Source organism: Lutra lutra, chromosome 9, assembly GCF_902655055.1.
Source record: "Lutra lutra chromosome 9, mLutLut1.2, whole genome shotgun sequence".
Taxonomy (NCBI): domain Eukaryota; kingdom Metazoa; phylum Chordata; class Mammalia; order Carnivora; family Mustelidae; genus Lutra; species Lutra lutra.
This window is the reverse complement of record NC_062286.1, coordinates 26,304,382-26,325,414: the sequence shown is the minus strand read 5'-3', so window position 1 is coordinate 26,325,414 and position 21,033 is coordinate 26,304,382. Positions and strand designations below refer to the sequence as shown.

At 45.2% G+C, this 21,033-nt stretch overlaps 4 protein-coding genes and 2 pseudogenes across 4 annotated transcripts; 1 reads left to right on the top strand and 5 right to left on the bottom strand.

Annotated features, from left to right (window-relative positions):
• Nucleotides 1-6,731, top strand: part of LOC125109781 (intraflagellar transport protein 172 homolog) — a 35,191-nt pseudogene extending 28,460 nt beyond the window's left edge.
• A 2,037-nt stretch (nt 6,732-8,768) lies between these two features.
• Nucleotides 8,769-9,969, bottom strand: LOC125108793 (uncharacterized). The gene is given in 2 exon segments (XM_047745140.1): nt 8,769-8,837; nt 8,839-9,969. Coding segments are annotated over 2 exon segments (1,200 nt in total).
• A 107-nt stretch (nt 9,970-10,076) lies between these two features.
• LOC125109780 (uncharacterized) lies at nt 10,077-11,911 on the bottom strand (annotated as a pseudogene).
• On the bottom strand, nt 11,819-12,691 carry LOC125109779 (uncharacterized; the record flags this gene model as incomplete). Its single annotated transcript, XM_047746932.1, is given in 2 exon segments — nt 11,819-12,304; nt 12,307-12,691. Coding segments are annotated over 2 exon segments (702 nt in total), but the record flags the coding sequence as incomplete, so codon positions are not given.
• A 269-nt stretch (nt 12,692-12,960) lies between these two features.
• On the bottom strand, nt 12,961-15,901 carry LOC125108792 (uncharacterized protein C2orf16-like). The gene is made up of 2 exons (XM_047745138.1): nt 15,583-15,901; nt 12,961-14,470 (listed from the first exon to the last, which is right to left on the bottom strand). Exons 1-2 carry the CDS (start codon nt 15,638-15,640, stop codon nt 12,963-12,965), a joined length of 1,566 nt encoding a protein of 521 aa, XP_047601094.1. The 5' UTR covers nt 15,641-15,901; the 3' UTR covers nt 12,961-12,962.
• LOC125108790 (uncharacterized) lies at nt 14,508-20,512 on the bottom strand. The gene is made up of 2 exons (XM_047745131.1): nt 17,770-20,512; nt 14,508-14,623 (listed from the first exon to the last, which is right to left on the bottom strand). The coding sequence occupies exon 1, from the start codon at nt 19,743-19,745 to the stop codon at nt 17,841-17,843; it is 1,905 nt and encodes a 634-aa protein (XP_047601087.1). The 5' UTR covers nt 19,746-20,512; the 3' UTR covers nt 14,508-14,623; nt 17,770-17,840.
• Nucleotides 20,513-21,033: the final 521 nt, after the last annotated feature.

Genomic DNA, 21,033 nt, shown 5'->3' with positions numbered 1-21,033 from the left:
TGAGCCCTCTCCCTGTTCTAGTAGAAAGACCTGACCCTTGTCAAAGCTGCAGTCCGGTCAGAGGGGGGAAGGGAGCAGCCCTGTGGCCCTGCGTGGGAGGATTGCCAAATGGCTTTGCTTCACAGGTGGCCCAGGCTCACGGAGGAGCTGAGGCCCACAAGCACGTGGACTATCTGTGGGCAAAGAGCCTGGGAGGAGAGTCCGCAGTGACACTGCTTCCTAAGCTCGGACTCCTGGAAGCTGCCGTTGGCCACGCCGCCGACAACTGGTAAGGCCCCACGGCTTCTCTCCACTGGCCCCTTTCGAGACAGTGCCTCTACATAGACAAGGAAAATGGCTGTATAGCTGAGAAGTGTTTCTGAAAACGGAAGCAGGAGTAAAGAAATCCTTGGAAGAACGTGATGGAGAGGCAAGGAATGAATCAGTAGCTCTGCCCCTGTTCCCTGGGGGCTCAGAACAGTGTTTAGCTGTTCTAAGAAGATGGAACGTGATCAGCTTTTTTCCTTTTTTTCAAAAGACCTTTTAAGTAATTACTATACCCAGTGTGGGGCTTGAACTCAACCCGAGTCAAGGGTCCCTCGTTCTACAGACTGAGCCAGGCGGGTGCCCCAGAGAGAAGAGCTTTTAAAGCGAAGGTGCACTAAGCCAGTAATTGACTTCTGAGTAAGGGAAGTGGGCTTCTGTTAAATGCAAAAAGAGCTTTTCTTAAGCAAATGTTACAAAGACCAGTAATAATCCTTCATCGAGTCAGATGGCTGAGGGTAGTCTTAATGTTTTAGAGAGACAGTTTTTCTGCTAGTATAAATATGGCTCAGGAGGAAGTGGTGGAGAACCCGGAGCCTCGTTGCTCCACGAGCAGAGTAGTGCTGTGAGGCTCACTGCGGTCCCCTGCCTCGCGCCCCATCCCATTCTTTATGCCCCTGGTCGCAGGAAGCACAGGCTTTTCCAAGTGTCCCTGACCCACGTCCTCCTTTACGTGTCTGTGCGCTTCTGTGTCACTTCATATGGATTGTCTTCTCAGTCTGTCCTTTCCCTCCCTCCGGCCCCGTCTCTACCCTTCTGATTTCTCTTGTCCTGCTCCCCCTCTTATAAAATGAAAGTACCGAGTAGGCAGACCTTACCTACACCTTCCATTTCAGCTCATTTGAATTTGCTTTTGAACTCTCCCGGCTGGCCCTCAAGCACAGAATCCCTGAGATTCATCTCCGATATGCTATGTACTTGGAGGATGAGGTATGGATGTGCTCCTTCTCCCTTGCTTTTGACCTGGACCTCCTCCTGTCTCACCGCTGCCATGACGGCAATCTGCTTCTGATCGTGTGTGGCTGCCCTTCTGTCCCTGCAGGGTAAATTTGAAGAGGCCGAAGCTGAATTCATCAGGGCTGGTGAGCCCAAGGAAGCAGTCCTCATGTGAGTTACCCATCAATTCCTTACTCTCGTCCTCCCAGCCGCAGCCCCAGGACCTGGCATTGCCACCTTCACCTGAACCTAGTACCAATAAATCTTCTACCCCCTCTGACATGGCTGTTTGTCTCCCACTACTGAGGCCTCAGTCCTGTGCTGAGCCTCCCGTGTCCTCTTCTGGGAGCAGGTTCGTCCATAACCAGGATTGGGAGGCAGCTCAGCGTGTGGCCGAGCTCACGATCCTGACAGTGTCGCCGAGGTGCTTGTGGGGCAGGCCCGGGGACCCTTGGAGGAGAAGGACTTTCAGAAAGCAGAAGGGCTGCTGCTTCGGCCCAGAGACGGGCCTGGCCCTCAATTATTATAAGGTAGGGCACCTGGATTCAGGGCCATGAGGGAGAGGGGGAGAGAGTGTAAGAACCCACAGAGCACTACACTAACCAATACTACTGGGAAAGATCCAGAGAGTTAGCATTGGAGAGGGGGAAGGAGACAAGAAGGAAGAGAGGTTCCAAGGACCTAGGGATCCGTGGCCCATAGTATCGAGCACCCGTGTGGCAGTGGGAAGGTGTCATTCCAGCCTCTGCCTTCCTGATACCTGGAAATCTGAGCAGGAGGCTGGATTATGGAGTGATGCCCTGTGGATCTGCAAGGACTATGTGCCGGGTCCAGCTGGAGGCTCTGCAGGAAGAGTGTGAGCAGGGAGGCTACCAAGAAAGGGGCCAGGTAGGACGCCAGGAGGCAGCAAGTGTAGCAGGGCTGAGAGGGTGGGTCACAAGGTATGCACAGGATAGGACCACAGCTGCCCAGCCTGTTCTGGTCACGTGTACTCTCATCTCAGGGGCATGGAGGGGCTCGTGGACCAAGCTCGCCAGTGGGAGCAGGCTGGAGAGTATAGCCGTGCCGTCGACTGCTACCTCAAGGTGGGGACTCAGGCAGCAGCAGCCTGGTGGAAAAGTGCTGGATGAAGGTGAGGCAGGCTCCACCCTTCCTGGCCGTCCACTTCCCAGATCGCTCTCACAGCCAGCATTGCTCCTCAGACATTGCTTTTTCCTCCTGGGCCTCTCAGTTTCACTCAGGTACCTGCTGAGTGCTTGCTAGATGCTAGAGCCAGAACTATGAAAACTATAAAAGGGGATCTGAGGCGGAACCCCTAACACCATGAAATTGGGGCAAGTTGGACACCACTGTCGCTCACCTAATTGAGTACCTCGGTGAAAACTAAAGGATGTGATTTGAAGTGGAGTTCAGAGGAGGGTGAGGTCTCGACCGAGAGGGAGGGAGGCTTTGTGAGGGAGGCGGTAGACCTGGGACCAGAGCTGGAAGGGCAAATCCAGAGACCAGAGCTGGGGCCAGATGGAAGCCAGGAAGAAAGCAGAGTCTCCTCCTCTACGTAGAAGACCCTAAAAAGAAGAATCTAGCCGGTTAAGCCAAGTCAGTAGGTTTCATCAATTCCTAAACATATATATAATCACATTTTATTATCTTAGAAATTGGGTTGCATGTGAAGTTTTTGGTTTTTTTTTTAAAGATTTTATTTATTATTTATTTGACACAGAGAGAGAGATCACAAGTAGGCAGAGAGGCAGGCAGAGAGAGAGGGGGAAGCAGGCTCCCTGCTGAGCATAGAGCCTGATGCTGGGCTCGATCCAGGACCCTGAGATCATGACCCAAGCTGAAGGCAGAGGGTTAACCCGCTGAGCCATTCAGGCGCCCCTGCATGTGAAGTTTTAAATGATGTATCTGGGGTACCTGGGTGACTTGGTGGTAAAGCATCTGATTCTTAATTTTCGGCTCAGCACATGATCTCAGGGTTGTGAGATCATGTGCTGCATTGGGCTCTGCACTGGGTGCGGAATCTGCCTTAGATTCGCTCTTCTTCTCCCTCTGCCCCTCCCCGACTCATGCTAAAACAAAAATAACAAAAAATAAGTAAATGATGCATCTTTGATTCAGAGAAATATGGTATTAGGAGTTTGAGGGGGGTGTGGAGTCAGAGCCTCCGATCCCAGGTCTGAACTTCTACTTCTACTTCTGCTGGCAGCTTCGGGGGGGCTAGGGCCAGAGTGAGTCACGTGACAGGACTCCCTCCTCTGAGACCCCGCCCCGGGAAGCTGTAGGTGGGGTTTGGAGCCCCAAACGTGGCTTCAGGGCCCCTTCCTCACGTTCCATTCCTTTGCGCGACACCCAATGTCCCTTCAGCCCTCCGTTCCTCCCTCCAGCACGAAGAGTGGTCTTTCTAGGTGGAGATCAATTATCGCCCCTTTATTATCTTGAGAAATTACAGACCCATTCCCCGCCCTTCCCTCCCCCCTGGTAGAGGGGCTTAGAGGCTCTTTGATTGCTGAGGGTGCAGGTATCCGAGGCAGTGGCTGAGCAGGAAAGCAGCCAGACAAGGGGCAGGTCGGTGAAGGCTTGAGCCAGTCAGTGAATAATGGGACGAATCTCTTCTCATCTGTTAGCTTCAAGCCTCTAAACTTGGCCTGTTTGGGAGTATTGTGTGTGTGGTCCCTATGAGACGTGTTTGAGGAGCCCTTGCAATCTTCAGACAGACCATATCTGAGCCTCTCCCTGGGGCAGCTGTGTTTGAGTCTCTCCTTAGCGGGACTGTGATGGGTTCTCGCAGAGGGACTGAGATGGGTTTTCCCACACCAACTGTACTGGCGCCTTTCAAAGTGGCTCTGTTGGCTCTGCTCAGAATGACTGTGTCTGTTCCCTCACACAGACTGCGTCCACTTCTTTCAGAGGGACTAGATTGAGTTCTGAGGAACTGCGACCACTCCTCTCAGAGGGCCTGTGCTGTCTTCCCTCAATAGGGCTGTGTCCTCTCACCTCCAACGGACTGTGATGAGTTTTCTGAAAGAGACTGCGACATCTCCTCTCACAGGGACTCTGATGGCTCCTTTCAGAGGAACTGTGATGTCTCCTCCGAGGACGACTTCGATGGCGCCTCTCGGAGGGACTGCGATGGCTCCTTTCCGAGGAATTACACGGGGTTCTCTCCCTTACAAAGCTATGGTGGTTTCGCTTCTTGGGTGTGAGTTTCTCTTCTCTTCCGGCAAAAGCCATAATTCTGCCTGCTGTCTGGAATGCTTGCTTTAGACCTTGAAAAAGCCGTTGAATGAATTTGGGTTGGGAGGATTTCTTAGATTGTCTTTGTGAAGAGGCAGTAGTTGTCTGAGATGCTCCATTCTCTTCCTTCTTAACTGGTCTGGTAAATCCCGAGAAGAACTCCGTATTGTGGTTCTACCATTTGTGTAGAACTTTGTGTTTATGTTCTGCCTCCCGTAGTGATTCTTTTTCTTTGGGTATTTTGAACTACGGGTCTTTTTGGTTCTCCTTTTAGCCCATTTTTCATCCTGATTGCTTTCAGAGTCACTCTCTGGTAGAGAGTGAACTTGAGTGAACTCATAGTGCCCTGGCCTCTAATTGTCATCTTTCCTGCTAGGGCAGGGCTCCTATACTGTCTTTGCCTGATGTGGACTTGTACAGGATCAGGAGACTGGGAAGATACAGACTGGAAATCCATTGTAGAAGTAGGACTCTTGGAAGCTCGAGTATAGGCTTTAGCTTTTCCTTAGTGATGGTGATATAGAACTCCTCGGTGTGATGGATCTGTCTCTTCTGTGGTACTTTGGGACTTGGGATCTTTTCCTAGTTCGCAACCTAAAGCCAAGACTCACCTTAATCTCTCCGTGGTTTTCGGGAGTGCTTACAAGGTGGAGCTGTGGGTAGATAAGAAGGTAAGACCCCAAAGTGCCCTGTAATTTATGACGGCAATTAAGTCCTACACATAGGCCACACTGTAGGCAGATAGGGTATTTTAAAACCAGACCTGAAGTTAGAGGTGGAGGTACATTGGGGGGTATTCGAATCCTTAACAGTTTTGCTGCCATTTTTAGCTGCAGATCTTGTAGCAACTGGAACTGTTCTGACAAGTCAGTCTTGGCCTGGGGAAGATAACTTGGCTTGAGACAGTGTTGGGACTCAAAAATCCTTGTCTGTGAACTCTGTGAGTTCTAACTCTCTTCCATTGGAACAGAATCTTTCCTAGTGAAAACTATATTGAAGGAAGACTCTAAATTTACTGGGACAGGAGGCTGGCTCTCTGTACATGAAACAGGCATGTGCTGAATGAGTTCCTGGGATATATCACTAAGCTTCAAACTTTTCTTTATTTTCACGCTAGCCCCAGAGTGTTGCTGTATTATGGAGGACATGGAGCTACGTGTCCACATCCTTAAGGCTATTCTTTGTTCGTGACCATGATAGGAAGTGTGTCTCTGAATGTAGTTTTTGGACACTGAAGTCTGAGAAATAATACTTCGACTCTTCTCTAGCAGACTCTTGGAAATTTCCATCAGTTCCGCAGGAACCCCAAATAAATTCTGAATAGATTGACAGATATCTGCAGTGGCTCTTTCTGTTAAATATGTTTGAGAACAAAGGTTCCTTTCCATAGTGGTTCCCAAGACATTCCCTAACCCTAGCATCTTGGAGAGATATTTTCTGGGTAGTCACTGTTTCCAAGAGTGATTCTCTCAGACATTCTGTTGTCTGCTCAAGACAGACTAGTTAAGGCCTCTTTGAGTTCCTGATCCTGACTGGAAGGTCCTAGATGGTGATCTCCAGCTTTGCAGTGGATGTTGGGATAGGCACTGGAGTGAATTCTCTAGCTTCTCCACCTGCTTCTTATCAGTCCTCTTAGATAGGACACCCACTCCTGGGATCTCAAAATGTGGGATTTCTACAATGTTAGCCATCTTATCAGAGGGTTGATTGTGAAGGGACAAGGGAAGGGTTGAAGTTTGTATCATAGTAGGGTCTATAAAGTATTCTTCAGACTGCAAAATATCTGTCCCAAAGTTTTTTATATCCAAGGCCCTCAACACTTCTGGTATCTCCAGATCACAAAGGCTTCCTAATTCAGATGCTTCGACAGAGCTTGAGATGAGCGAGTTTGAAGAGTTCTGTAGAAATCTAGAGAAATAACTCCCTATTTGTAACTCCTTTCTTGAAATAAAATCCTCAGATTCCCTATTCTGTACTAGATGCAAATTCTGTACTAGATTCAAATCCTCACATTCCATGATTTGAGGAGGCCCTTTTTTTTTTTTTTTTTTTTTGTGGGTGTTTCAGTAGCAAAATGAGGAGGCCCTATTTTTATCCCCATTCCTTTCACAGCCTGAAGCCCTTGTTCATGAGTGAACACTGTAAATTCCTCCAAAGAAAATGCTGGCTGTGAGAGTGATTCTGAAGATTTCTCTTCGGTATTTGGCCTCAGAGTTAGTTCTACAGGTTCTACATTTCTTGAAGATGTGGCCTTGGGAGAATCCAAACAATCCATTACTTAAGTAGCTGATCCTAAGGAGAATCCTATGGTTCTACAATCTGAGGAATTGGTAGTGGTGCTAATTCCTCGATTTTACAATTTGAAGTGGTGGCCGTGGGATTAACACACTCTTTACAATTTGAAAGCCTGTCAAATGTATTATATCCAAAATCTGGTGTGTGGGCTCAGTGGTTAATTCCTTTGATTTTACACTTTGCAACCATAGCCCTGAGATAACTCAGAAGGTCTCACATCTTGTACTTTGGAGTCAGTTCAACATAGTATACCATTTGAGAGGTTCCCCTGGTGTTAATGCTACAGACTTTACAACCTGAAAGCGGTGGCCCAAGAGTCACTTTCACATATTCAACAAATTTGGGGGGCTTATTGAGGTTATTCCTATTGGTTGAGCAGCTTGAAGCTGTGTCTTTGTAGATCCTGTGACTTGATCTAGCGGCTTTGGACTAATCCTCATAAGCTCTGTAATTGACCCTGTAGTCCTGGAGCTATCTGTGAATATTCATACTTTGATTCTGTGACTGTTCAGCCCCATTGGTCCATCCCCTTGCTGCCGTGTCTCAGATGTGAGCTCTACAGATTCTGCATGTCCTGTAGCTTGACCTGTTTGCCTTGGGGACAAATCTAAAGATTCCTCCCTTTGAAGCCATTGCTTAGAGGTTGAAGTCCCAAGATTCAGGAACTGGATATCCTTAGTCTTGGTGTCATCTCTGAAGATTCTGGGACATGATGTAATGACTCTGTAGTCAGTGCTTCTGATTCTTCCCTTTACAGTCTTCTCGCGAGATCACCTCCGCAAATGCTAGTGCTTGAGGATAGGGCCTTGGAGCGCTCTCTGTATATCCAGTGATTTTACTTATTGCTTTGGGGTCATGCCAAGGAATTCCTCTCTGTTGGCCTTGCTTTGGGGGTCAACCCCCTAGTTTCTGTAGTGTGATGCTTGGGCTCTGGTGTCATCTCTTCAGATCCTGTAACTTCCTGCACGAGCCTTGTATAGGATCCCCAATCCTTAACTGAGGCCGTGGACTGAGAGAGTAACTCGAGAGTTTCTGGGATTTTTTTTTAAGGTGTAATTCTAAGGATTCAGCGCCTTGATTTCCTTAGCACATGAGTCAGATGAACAGATTCTGGGACTTGAAGATCTAGCCTTAGAGGCACTCCTCGAAGATTCCATGGTTTTACCTTGTGACTTTGGGGTTAACCCCACAGATTTTTCTACAGTTCATTGCCTTGATATGCCAACCTTTCTGTGGTATGATAAATTGGTACTGAAATCAAATTTACAGATTGGAGACTTGATGCTTTGGTGTTGGATCACCAGATTCACAGATTTAGGGACTCTTGAGGCTTTGGTGTTGGGATCATCTCTGCACCTTCTTCAAATTGATGCCCTGCCTAGGGATTATCTCAGAGGAGTCTGTGATTTGATAGTCTCCTCTTGGAGTTAGTTCCTCAGATTTTGTTCTTGGAAGCAGTGATCCTGGTAGTAACTCTACAGATTTCATATCTTGTTGCAGAGATGCTGAAGACAATGTCACATTGTTTTATACTTTGCAACTTTGCTTCTGGAAGTAAACTCCAAAGGTTTCTCACCTTGTCCGCTGTGATTCTGGAGGACAATTTGAAAATTTCACACTACGCAACATGGGTCCTGGTATGAACTTCTTAGTTGGCTCTGGTGCCAACACTGTTGATTTCATACCTTGCAATCCTGAAGTCAACTCTTGGCAATTCATACCTTGCTGTGGGGACCCTGCTGTCAACTCCACAGATTTCACATCTTGAAAACATAGTTCCGGTGCAAAGACCTCAGAATTAACGGTTGGTGACCTTAGGCATGATGGAAACCCTGAAGAATTAGCACTTGGAGGCTGTAGCTGTAGGTTTGACTTCAAAGGTGTCAGATCTTGAGAACATGGCTCTGATTCAAACACCACAGATTTCTGCCTGAGGCAAGAAATCAAATCCTTAGAATTCACATCTTGAGTTTGTGACCCTGGTTTCAACGCCAGAGATTTCACATCTTGAAAACACAACTTTGGTGCAAACACCACAGATCTCTCACTGTGCTGCCTGAGGTGTGAGGGCAACTCCCCAGAATTCATACCTTGAGGATGCGGCCCTGGATTTAACTCCACAGATTTCACTTTTGTAAAATATGGCTCTAGTGCAAACATCTCACATTTCAAGTCCTGCAGCTCAGAGCCAGAAGCCAGTTTCACAGAATTTCCACCACAAGACACTGGCTCTTTGTTCGTCTTCACAGACTTTACATCTTCAAGCAGTGGCTTTGGTAAAAATAACACAGATTTCATACCATTCAGCGAAGAGCCTACAGTGAACACTGAGTGCACAGCTTGTTGCTGTGACCCAAAGTGATTCTCCAAAAACTGGATTTCTGGAAACTTTGCCCCTGGGATTAACTCAGAAGATTTTACACCTTGCAAATGTGGTCCAGGATTGAACAGAATAGATTTTGTACCTTGATATTGTGACGTAGGATTCAAGTCAGAGGGTTTCATGCCTTGCATCTGTGGGTCTGGATTAAACTTTATAGCATTTATGCATTGAAGTTCTGACCCAAAATTCAAATCAGAAGAATTCACACCTTGCAGCTGCGGGGCACAGTTTAATTCTTGTGATGTTATACCTTGAAACTTTGTCCCTGGACTCAATTCACGTTTCACATTTTGTAAATGTTGCACAGGGCCGAACATAAGAGATTTTATACCTAGAACTTCTGACCCCAGATTCAAATCAAAAGATCCCATACCTTGACATTTAACCCCTGAAGTCAACTCAAAAGATTGTATACCTTGCAGAGGTGGCCCAAGTTCATACCCCATAGAATTAGCACATTGTACTTTTGGCTCTGGATCCAACTCCAAAGAATTTACACACTTCACCTGTGGACCAGGGTTGCACTCCATAGGTGCTACAGCAAGAAACTTTGATCCTGGAATCAATTTGGATTTCAAATCTTGTAAATGTGGTTCAGCGCTGAACACCATAGATGTCTCAGTTTGACTCTTGGACCCCAGATTCACCTGAGATCTTGGACCTTGACATTTTGTCCCTGAAGTCAATTCAAAGGATTGTACACCTTGCAAAGGTGGCCCAGGTTTGCACCCCATAAAATTTGCACATTGTAATTTTGGCTCTGGATTCAACTTAGAAGAATTTACACATTTCATCTGTGGCTCAGGGTTGCATTCCATGGGTGCTATAGCAAGAAACTTTGACCCTGGAATCAATTCAGATTTCAAATCGTGCAAATGTGGATCAAGGTTGAACACCATAGTTGTCTCCCTTGGGATCTCTGAACTCAACTCAGAAGACTTTGTACCTTGAAGTTTTGAAACTGAAGTCAATACAGAAGGGTTTATACCTTGCAAGGGTGGTTCAGATTTGCATCCAACAGAATTTACACACTGAAGTTTTGGCTTTGAAATAAATGCAGAAGAATTCACATTTTGCAAAGGTGGCCCAGGGCAGAACACCTGGGATTTTATACCTCGAGGCTCTGACCCAGAATTCAACTCAGATTTTACACCATTCAATTGTGGTCCTGTACTGAATTTGTCCCTAACATTTGTACACTGAAGCTGTGGGGCTAGATTAAATTCAGAGGATTTCCCACCTTGTAATTTAGGCTGATGCTTCGTTTCCAGAAATGGCTCATATGGAAGCTTCCTGTCTATGCACAACTCAGGTTTTATCTCTTGTAACTGTGGCCCAGGATTGAACTTGAAGGATGGCATACTTTGAAGCCTTGATCCCTGGCATAACTCAGAGGATTTAACATCTTGCCACTGTTGCTCAGGATTGGAGTCTTTAGATTTCACATCTTGGAGCTTTGTCTCTTTGCACAATTCTGAAGATTTTATATGTTGCAAATGTGGTCCAGGGTTGTATACCACAAATTAATTTCACACGTTGAAGCTCTGGCCATGGTTTCAACTTAAAAGACTTCTCTTCTTGCCGCTGCTTCCCAGCATTGAACTCGGAAGATATCACATTGCAAATCTTTGATTCCAAGGCTAACTCAGAGGGTTTTGCGACCTGGAACCCTAGGTCCTGGTTGACCTCTGTGGTTTTCATTATTTGAAGCTTTACAGACTCAGGAGATTTTGCACCTTGCAACGTTGCCCCAGAGCTGAATTTCAGAGATTTCATGCCTTGAATGTGTGATCCTGGTGTCAACATAGGCAGTTTCCTATTTTGTAACTGTGGGACTGACTCAAACCCCAAAGATTTCACATCTTGGGTCTTTGCATCTAGAGTCAACTCAAGAGGTTTCATGTTTTGCCACGTGGGTCTGGTAAGGAACTCCACTGATTCTCCACTTTGAAGCTTTGTTTTTGGTTAACTCAGAAGATTATACACCTTGTAACTGCAGAACCGGTTTTAACTCAACAGATTTCAAATCTTGGAGCCTGCACTCTAGCTTCGAATCAGATTTCTCACCTTGTCTCTGTGGTCCGGGGTTGAACTCCACAGACTTCACACCTTGAAACTTCCTCATCTGAATTAAATGAGATTCCCCACCTTGTAGCTTTGGACCGTGGTTGAACTCAGAGGGTTTCACTTGTTGAAGTTTTGACCCTGGGATCACTTCAGAAGATCTCATACCTTGCAAGTGTGATCTAGAACCAAACCCTGCTGATTTTTTATCTTGAAGCTTTATACCCATGATCAACTTAGAACATTTCACATCTTGTAACTGTGGGCCTGCTTTCATACCTGAAAACTTCCCCTCCAGGGTCAAATCAGAAGATTTCTCACCTTGTAACTTTGGATTAGCTTTCAATTCTGCAGATTTCACACCTCGAAGCTCTTCCCTTGGGATCATTTGTGAAGATTTCCCATCCTTCAAGTGTGGTCCAGACTTGAAATTCATAGATTTTACATCTTGATACTTTATACCCATGATCAACCTAGAAGATGTCATATCTTCCAACTGGGGGCCTGACTTCAAGTCCACGGACTTCACTTTTTGAAGTTTTGTCCCCTGTGTCAATTCAGAAGATTTCACACCTCTCAGCTGTGGTCCAGGTTTGACATTCACCGATTACACATCTTGAAACTTTGTTTCTGAGCTTAATTTAGAACATTTCACACCTTGAAACTGTGGGTCAGGGTTGAACACCAAATGCACATTTTGAAGCTTGGATCCAAGGGTCAGGTCAGAAGATTTCACAACTTCCACCTGGGGACTGGCAGAGCTTTCTTTATGTTATACATTTTGAAGCTTTGTCTTTGAGGTCCTTTCAGAAGAATTCACATGTTGTAACAATGGCCCAAGGTTGAAATCTGTACATTTGGTACCTTGAATCTTTGTTCCTGTGATCAGTTTAGAAAATGTTATACCTTTCAACTGTGAACTTGGATTTAATTCAGTAAATGTCTTATCTTGGGGCTTTATCTCAGGTGACAACTTAGAAGGTTTTCGATCATGCCACTGTGACCCAGAGTTGAAATTCTCAGATTTCACACCTTGAGGCTTTGTCTGAAGAGTCAATTCAGATGACTTCGTGCTTGTCAAGTGTAGGGGGAGTTCAATTCTCTAGTTGTATTGCTTTGTAATTGTGACCCTTGGCTTAATACCCCAGATTTCACACCAGGAAGCTGTGGATCTTCCATAAGCATCAGAGAATTCACACCCTGAAGCTGTGCTCCTGGGGATGACTGTAAGGGTTTCACTTCTTGAAGCTTTGGTTTTGCAGTCAGTTTAGTAGATTTCCTATCATGCATGCAAAGCCTAGATTTCAATGGCATAAATTTTATATCACAGAGCTTTGACCTTGAAGTCAGCTCGCATGATTTCACACTTCTAACCTGTCGACAAGGTTTCCAATCACAGTCTTGAAGCTTATGTTTCTGGAGTGATGCTGAAGATTGTGTATCTTGGAGCTTTGGCCTTGGAGTTAATGCAGATGACTTTCTTTTTTTTTTTTTTTTAAAGATTTTATTTATTTATTTGACAGAGAGAGATCACAAGCAGGCAGAGAGGCAGGTAGAGAGAGAGGAGGAAGCAGGCTCCCCGCTGAGCAGAGAGCCCGATGTGGGGCTCGATCCCAGGACCCTGAGATCATGACCTGAGCCGAAGGCAGCGGCTTAACCCACTGAGCCACCCAGGCGCCCCTGCAGATGACTTTCTATCTCTGACCTGTATCAAAGGTTTCAACCCTAGAGACTTGACACCTTGAGACTATAACCCTATAGACTTCACACCTTGGAAATCAGGTCCTGGCATCCACTGGATACACCTCATTCTTTCCAGCTGTGGCTCTTTTTTGAACTCAGTAGTTTTGACATCTTGAAGCTGTGGCTCTGAGGTTGATGCCAAAACCTTCCCTTTTTGCAGCTGTGTTCCTGGGAGCACCCCAGGGGTTTTCATGTTCTGCAACCGTGGCCCAAGGTTGAACTCTGTATATGTCGCACCTTGAGTTTTGGACCTGAGAGTCAATTCAGATGACTTCACATCTCTTAACTGTGTCGAAGATTTCAACCCTACAGATTTAACACCTTGAGACTGTGACCCGAGATTGAACTCTACAGATTTCACAGCTTGGAACTTAGGTCCTGGTATCCACTGAATGCGTCTCATACTTTCAAGCAGTGGCTCTTGTTTCAGCTCAACGGTTTTTACACAAAGCGGTGGCTCTGAAGCTAACTCTGAGCCTTTAATCTGGTGCAGTGGTGCCCCTGGGGTCAACTTAGGAGACTTTATGCTTTGCAACTGTGGTTGAAGTGGTTCAGGTTTGAATTCTTTAGGTTTTAAACCTTGAATATTTGATTCTGGAGTCAAGTCTGATTTCATACTTTCAAACTGTAACTCAAAATTGAGGTCTACTAATTTTTTACCTTTAAATTTTAGCTCTGGAGTTAACTCCAAAGACAGCCCATCGTCCGACTTAGCCCCTCTCTTCAACTGCTCTGAACTCACACATTGCTGCTTTGGTGAGATTACAGATAGCGTGCCATCCTGTTCTGGCCCAGACGTTAAATTCATGAGTGCCGTCTCTTGAAACTGTTGCCTTGGGGCTAAATCCACAGTTTTTACTCCTTGAAACTTTGATCTTCTGGTCACTTTCACAGATTTTACTTCCTGTTTGTTTGGCCTTGGGGTCAACTTTACAGATTTTACACATTGCGGCTTTGGATCTGGAGTTTCCTCTACAGATTGTAAACTTGGATGCTTTAAACACGGGGTACTGTCGACAAGTTTACTATCTTGGGTTTGTGGCTCTAAAGTCAGTTCCTTGGGTTTCACACCTTGCAGTTCAGACCCTTGGAGCAATGGCCCTGGTGCAAAAGGCTCAGCTTTCTCACCTTCCATCTGGGGCTCAAATTTCAATTCCACAGTTTGCACATCTTGCAGTTGGGTTCTTTGGACCAACTCTACAGCTTTGGAGTCTTGAATTCTTGCATGCAGAATCAAGTGAGAAGTTGTACCTTGAAGCTTGGTATCTTGGGTGCTTTTCACAGGTTTGGCATAGTCTATCCATGGCACTGTGGTTGTCTCCATAGATTTCTCAGCTTCCAGCTGTGGACTAGGGGTTAGCAAAGTAGATTCCGTACCTTTTAGACCCTGCCCTGTAGTTAGGACCACAGATTTCCCATCTTTCAGCTCCGAGGTCAACAGCTCAGATTTTACACCTTGAAGTTTTGAGTCTGGGGTCAGCTCCATTGGTTTCATACCCCCCAGACCTGGCCCTTGGATCAATTCAGAAGATTTTATACCTTGTAACTGTGTTCTTCTAGCCAACTCAGAATAGTTTACACTTGGCAACTGTGACTCAGGAGTCAACCCCATAGATTTTTCATCTGGTTTCTCTAGCTGGGAGACAATTTTATAAGAAATGTTACCTTCTAAGTTGGATATTTGGTCCCTCCCTAAATTTTTTACGCCTTGAAACAGTGTCTCTGGTACTAGCCTATCAGGCTTGACCACTTTCTTTTGAGGCCCTAGGGACAACCCCACAGATCTTACTCCCTGCATCTTTGGGTTTGGGGTCAACTCAAAAAATTTCACATATTGTAGTTGTGGCCCTGCGTTTAACTCTGAAGATTTCACACCTTGAGGTTGAGTTCCTGATGTCAGATCACAAAATTTGACATCTTGTAACCATGGCCCTGGCGTAAGCCCCACCTGTTTTATATCTTGAAGCCCTGGAGACGTCTTTGCTAATTTAGAATCTTGAAAAGCTAATTCTGGAGTCATCTCTACAGAATTTCCACCTTTAAACAGTGATCCTGGGGTTTGCTCCCCCAATTTGACACCTTGAAATTTTGGCCCTGAGGTCAATTCAGAAAATTTGACATCTTGCTGCCTTGGCCCTCTAGGTTCAGTTCATGAGACTTCACAACTTGAAACTGTAGTTCTGAGGTCAATTTCATAGACTGCATGCTGTGAAACTGGGATCCTTCAATAGACGGAAGAGTTTTCATATTTTCACTCAAGAGCCCTTGGCTTAATGGCAAAGGTGATTCTGTTACAAATCCTAAGGATTGTATATCTTGAAGCTGTGTTCCCGGTATACATTGCACATGTTTCAAGCCTTGATGCTTTGGTTCTAAGGTCAAATCAGAAAATCTGACATCTTGCAAGCGTGGTCCTGAGTTTTGTTCCACAGATTTCATACATTGAGTTTCTGGTTCTGGAGACAGTTGTACAGACGTAACACTTTGATGCTTTGGCCCTGGGGTAAAATCTGACAATCTGATTTCTTGCACTGGGGAACCTGGGGTCAGTGCATCAGATTTCACACTATGATGTGGGGACCCTGAGATGAAATCTACAGGTTTTTCTCCTTGAAGAAGTGGTCCTGGAGGTAAATTTGAAAATCGGACACTTTGCAAATGTGGCCCTGGGATAAATTTCATACCCTGAAGCTGTGCCCCCTTAGTCAATTCCTCTGATATTATACGTTGTAGTATTGGCTCTTATACCAGCTTCTCAGATTCTACCATTCCAGTAGTAGCTGGCTGTTGGATTAAATTAACATATTCCACATCTTGTAATTGTGGCTCTGGATGCAGCGGCATAGACTTTACTCCCTGGAACTGTGGCTCTGGGGTCAACTCCGGAACATGTCGTTTTGGTCCTGCGATAAATTGTTTAGGTCCCACCACTACTGGGGATGACTCGGGTAAACTTAACAGATTTCAAATTTTGCATAGTGGCTCTGATTTCTCATATTGGATTTGTGGTCCTAAAGTCAATTCCAGGGATCCTTTTACTGAATATGATGGCACTGGCATCGTCTCTTGGATATGTACAACTTGAGACAATGCCAACCCAAAAGGTTCTGTGTTCTCCTATTCTGACCTTAGGGGTATCTCTGAAGGCTCAGTAACTTGAAGGTGTGGCTTTAGAGTCATTCCTGTAGATTCTATCTACAGTATCTATCTACAGTAGATTCTATCTGTTGGTTTTGGTGTTAATGCTACTTGGAGCAAAGCCCCAGAAAAGAGCCGTGCAGTTTCTATGTCTTGATGGCCTGGCCCCGGATTCATCTCTGAAAAATTCTGAAAATATGGCCTGGGCATCATCCCAGTAGTTCCTGTGACTTGCTCTGGGATTAATTTCACAGATTCCTCCTCTTGTGGCCAGGTCTCAGAAGCTAACTTTACGGATGCTGTGTCTTGATGCCGTGGTCTAGAAGTTGGACCCAAAGATGTCATTGCTTGTAAATGTGGTTCCAAGCTTATTTTCCTCGATTCAACATGTATGTGTGTTTCAGGTACAGTTACTTCCAGTGGTACAGTTAAATCCACAACTTTATTGCCATGCATTAACGGATCTAGAGTTAACTCCTCAGGTTTTGTACTTTGGGGCTGTGGTTCTGGGGTCAGCAGCACATATTTAACACCTTGAAATTGAGGTTCTGGGATCAACTTCTTATAGTTCATAAATTCAGAATACGGTCCTAGATTCAGATGAACGAACTTCATACTTTGGGACTCTGGGTTCAACACTTCTGGATTCATTCCTTGCATCTCTGATCTTGGTACTAACTCTGGAGTTTCTTGTATTATGTGTTGAGGCATTCGAGTCTCCAAGGCTTTTATGCCTTGGAGCATTGTCTCAAGAGCACCTTGGAATGCACTGAGTTCACCTGTATAGATTCTGAAGTCTGGTTCAATGGCGCTGGAGTACTTCTTAAAGATGATTGTGTCAACTCTATAGATTCTTTCCTGTGGTGACAAGGGCCAGAAGTCAACTCTACTTCTGCTCCTTGATATCCTGGCTCTGGGATAATTCCTGAAGATTCCAAAGCTTGATGCCATGGGGTTAATCCTTCAGGTTCTGTGGCTTGATGATTTGGCTTGAGGTTCAGCTCTGCAGATTTTACTCCTTGAATGTGTGCCCCTGAGATCGGCTCCTCATATTTCATACTTCCCACCTGTGTTTCAGGAATCACATTTCTACATTCTACCATTTGAGGAAATTTCACATTTTTAAGCAATAGTACTGGGGATGTCTCCTTAGATCTTTCATCTTGTAACCATGGCTTTGGGGAAAACTCCATGGATTTCTTCTCTTCCTGTGGTCGTCTTAGGATCAGCTCCACAGCTTGTGTATCTGAAAACTTCGGTGGTAGGGCCAAATGAACATATTGCAGACCTTGCAACTGTGAATTGTGGGTCAAATCTAGGAATTTCTTATTTTGCAACTGTGGTGCCTGATTTTCCACGTTGTTGTTGTGTTCCTAGGGTAAAACGAATAGATTTCACACCTTGAAGCTGAAACTCTCGGGCTAACTGCACAGAATTCCCACTTTCCAGCTGTGAAATAGGAGCCAACTCATTAGATGTTACAATCTGTAGTTGAAGTCCTGGGGCCAATTCTATAGAGCTCACAGTCGGGATCAGCTGTCCATATTTCACCATCTGTGGGACCGAACCTGGAGTCATGTCTATAGATGTTACATTGTGCAATCCTGGGGGTAACTTCATAGAATCCACAGTCTTAAATTGCGGCATTGGCTTCACCCTCAAATATTCTGCACCTGGAAGTAGAGATGTGGTGGTCATTACTGCAGATTCTGTGACTTGATGCAGTGGCTTTTGGCTCATTTCCTTAGATGCTGTTCTTTTGACCCAGTGATCTTGGGGCTGTCCCTAAATGTTCCATTATTTGATGATGTGACTGTTTTGACTCAGTCAGATTTCTGGTTATGGGGTCAGTAGCTGACCCCATAGTTTCCATCATTTGATGGCTTTGCCTTGGACTCATCTCTGAAGATTCTAAGATCTGATGCCATGGGGTCAAACTTGGAGATTCCATGACTTGATGAGGTAGCCCTGGGGTTAATGCTGTAGTTTTTGTGCCTTGAACATATGGTTGTGGAGTCATCTCCACAGAGTCTTGCACTTGAATCCATGACCCAGGAGTCAACTCCAGAGGTTTCCTGACTTGAGATACTGGCCTTGAGGGCAAATCCTGAGTTTCCGCAACTTGTGATTGTGGTGTTATGATCATTCCCATGGATGACCCCAGTGCTACTGGAGTTACCTTTAAAGAATGTATGGATTGATGTGATGGCATTGGAATCATCCCTACTGATTCTGTGACTTTAAGTGGTGGCTTTGGAGGTAAACCCACAGATCCTACAACTCCAGGTGGACCAATAGTAGGAGGAGAGCTAGAAGATGTCAAACTAACTGGTTGAGCTGCTCCTGGGGCCAAAGTTGCAATTTTAGACTGTGAATCTCCAGATTCTATAACATGTGGCAGTGCTGGTGGAACTATTCCCATGAAATCCATAGCTTGTAATAGTGCCACTGGAGTAACTTTCGTGTAATCAGTAACTTGATGCAATGGACTGGAGATCATTTCCAATGATCTTGTATTTTGACATACTGGCCCTGGAGGAATCTTCACTGGTCCTGTGATTTGACTTTGTGGCTTTGAGGTTATATTCACTGATTCAGTAACTTCCGGATGTGCCCCAAAAGTCATTGCCACAGTTTCCACAACTGTATATTGTGCCTTTGGGTGCATCTTTCCTGATGGTATGACTTTATGGTCCAATGATATGGTTATTTCCCCTGATTTCATGGCTCGAGATGGTGTTCTTGGGGTTATTCCCACTGGTTTTACGATATGTGGATGTGACTCATTAATCATCCCCATAGAATCCATGACTTGAAGCAATGCTGCAAGAGTTACCGTCACATTATCTGTGACTTGGTTCAGGGGTCTGGAGGTCATCTTGGATTCCATAACTTGATGCTGAGCACTTGGTGTTACCTCCACTGGTTTAGTGACTTGATAGGATGGTTTAGTGCTTACACTCGCTTTTTTTGTGGTTTCCATTGGTTTCCCAACTTTGTCTGGTGGCTGTGGGAACAAACCCACAGATTCTATCACTTCTGAATGCGATTCTGGGATCATCCCCTTTGAAGCCATGACTTGAAGTAATGCTAAAGGAGTTACCTTTATGCTCTCTGTAACTTGACATGGTAGCCTTGGGGTCAATTCCACATGAGTCATGTGGGACTTATGCTGCTGAATCCTTTTTTCCAGAAGACCTATGACCCTCTGTTCTATATTAAGTTCTAGAACATGTTTTGGCTCCTTCTGCAGTCCAGTGGTTTTCTCTGGAATTACATCAGCTCCTAAACTTTTGGGAAGCGGAGTGCCCAATGATGTAACTAAGGGCCTGGATTCAAGGATTTGCGGGCCATCCCCAAGTTGTGGCTGCTTACCTGGGATAAGTGACTGTGAAATTTTTGTTTCTGTTCGATTTGATCCAGATTCCACTCCAGTATTCACATGGAGCTGAAATGATGGACAGTTTGGGAATTTATTGTAGAGACTTTGTTCAGTGCTTTGATGAATGGGCATAGAGACCTGGATTTGAGGTTTCTGTGGTTTGGGAACTCCTCCTTGTGCCTCAATTAAATAATTCAGCATTGCCCATGATTCCCTTACAGGCAGAGGCACTGTTTGTTCCCTCAAAGTATAAACCTTCCAAGCCATATGTCCCTCTAACTCCCACCTAGCCAAAGGAGAGAGCCGGATTGGAGCCCACCCCGAGAATCATGGTCTTGCCTTGGTGAAAATAAAATCTGGCCCATGATCCAATGTCAAATGACTCTTGCTCTCTCCCCCATTCTTTGTTTTTTCTTGTTGGCAGAGATCTGGGGATTCGAACACAGAGTTGATAAAAGAGTTTTGGGATCTTAAGGGTGAAAGAGCTGCCAAATTCTGTAGAAGTTTTGATTTCCCAAACTCTGAGAGCTGAAGAGGAGGCAGGGCTGTGCCTTGGTTCCTGAACATGGAAGACTGGTTTTGGGGTAGAATAGGTAAACTATGGCTCTGTATTTGCCGGGTTGTTCCTTTAGAAAAGATGGAAAGGTGGGACAGGCTGGAGTTGTTGCATAATGATCCGGAGGAGCTGCTGTCATTCGTAGAATGTTTTGCCTTCCTACAGCAACAACAGGGTAGAACAGGCTCCCGAGCCACAAGCACAGAGGAGGTGGAGGAAGAAGTCGTATCCTGTGATTCAGGCAAACAGAATTCCATAAGAGTTGATCTAGGAAATAAAGAAAAGTTTCCATTTGCTTTGGGGCAGGAAAAAGTAGGAAGAGGGAAAGGTAATGGCTATTTCAAATGTGAAATATTTTGTCCTGAGGAAGAACAATAACAACAAAAGAGGTTGTTTTCCCCAATATCAATTACTTAAGTAAAGAATTCCTCTCCGAGGAGGAGAGGAAGGTATGGGTCTCCATTCCAATCAGAAATGATCCATGCACTAAACCTTTGGACCCAGAATTTATCCCCACTGCCCAAACTAAGTAAATGAGCAACCAACTAACAATCACTCTTTTCCCTCTCTTCTTCCCTCCCTCTTTCCCTCTCTACTACCTCCCTTCTTCGGTCTCTTCCTCCCTCCCTCTTAAAAGTTTTACCACCTTTGGGGCATCTGGCTAGCTCGGTTGGTAGAGCATGCAATTCTTGATCTCAAGAATTCAATTCAATTCAAGTAGAGTTTACTTAAGACAAAAACAAAAACTTCCACCACCCAACCTCCTCCCAGAAACGACCTTCCCTGACCTTGCACATTCCAGATGTTGGAAGATCTGTTGAAGACTTCTGTCCATAGACCAGAGTACATACTCCTGGGCCCATCCCATAGGGAGACCTGAAAAGCTGGACACAAGAGTAAGTCAATGTCACTGAAATGATATTAAAGTACTAGTAAGGAAACCAATAAGAATAGTGACTTAACCTAGAAAAGGAACAGCTATCATTGTGAGGGAAGTAA

What these genes read in the sequence shown, in the direction of transcription:
- LOC125108792 (XM_047745138.1), bottom strand. Translation starts at nt 15,640, where the DNA reads ATGAAATTTATCCCAGGGCCACATTTGCAAAGTGTCCGATTTTCAAAT. An exon ending in ATTTTCAAATTTACCTCCAG is followed by an intron (nt 14,471 to 15,582) that starts GACCACTTCTTC and finishes AATTGATCCAAG; the next exon opens with GGCCAGGTCTGGGGGGTATG.
- LOC125108790 (XM_047745131.1), bottom strand. Translation starts at nt 19,745, where the DNA reads ATGGCTTGGAAGGTTTATACTTTGAGGGAACAAACAGTGCCTCTGCCT.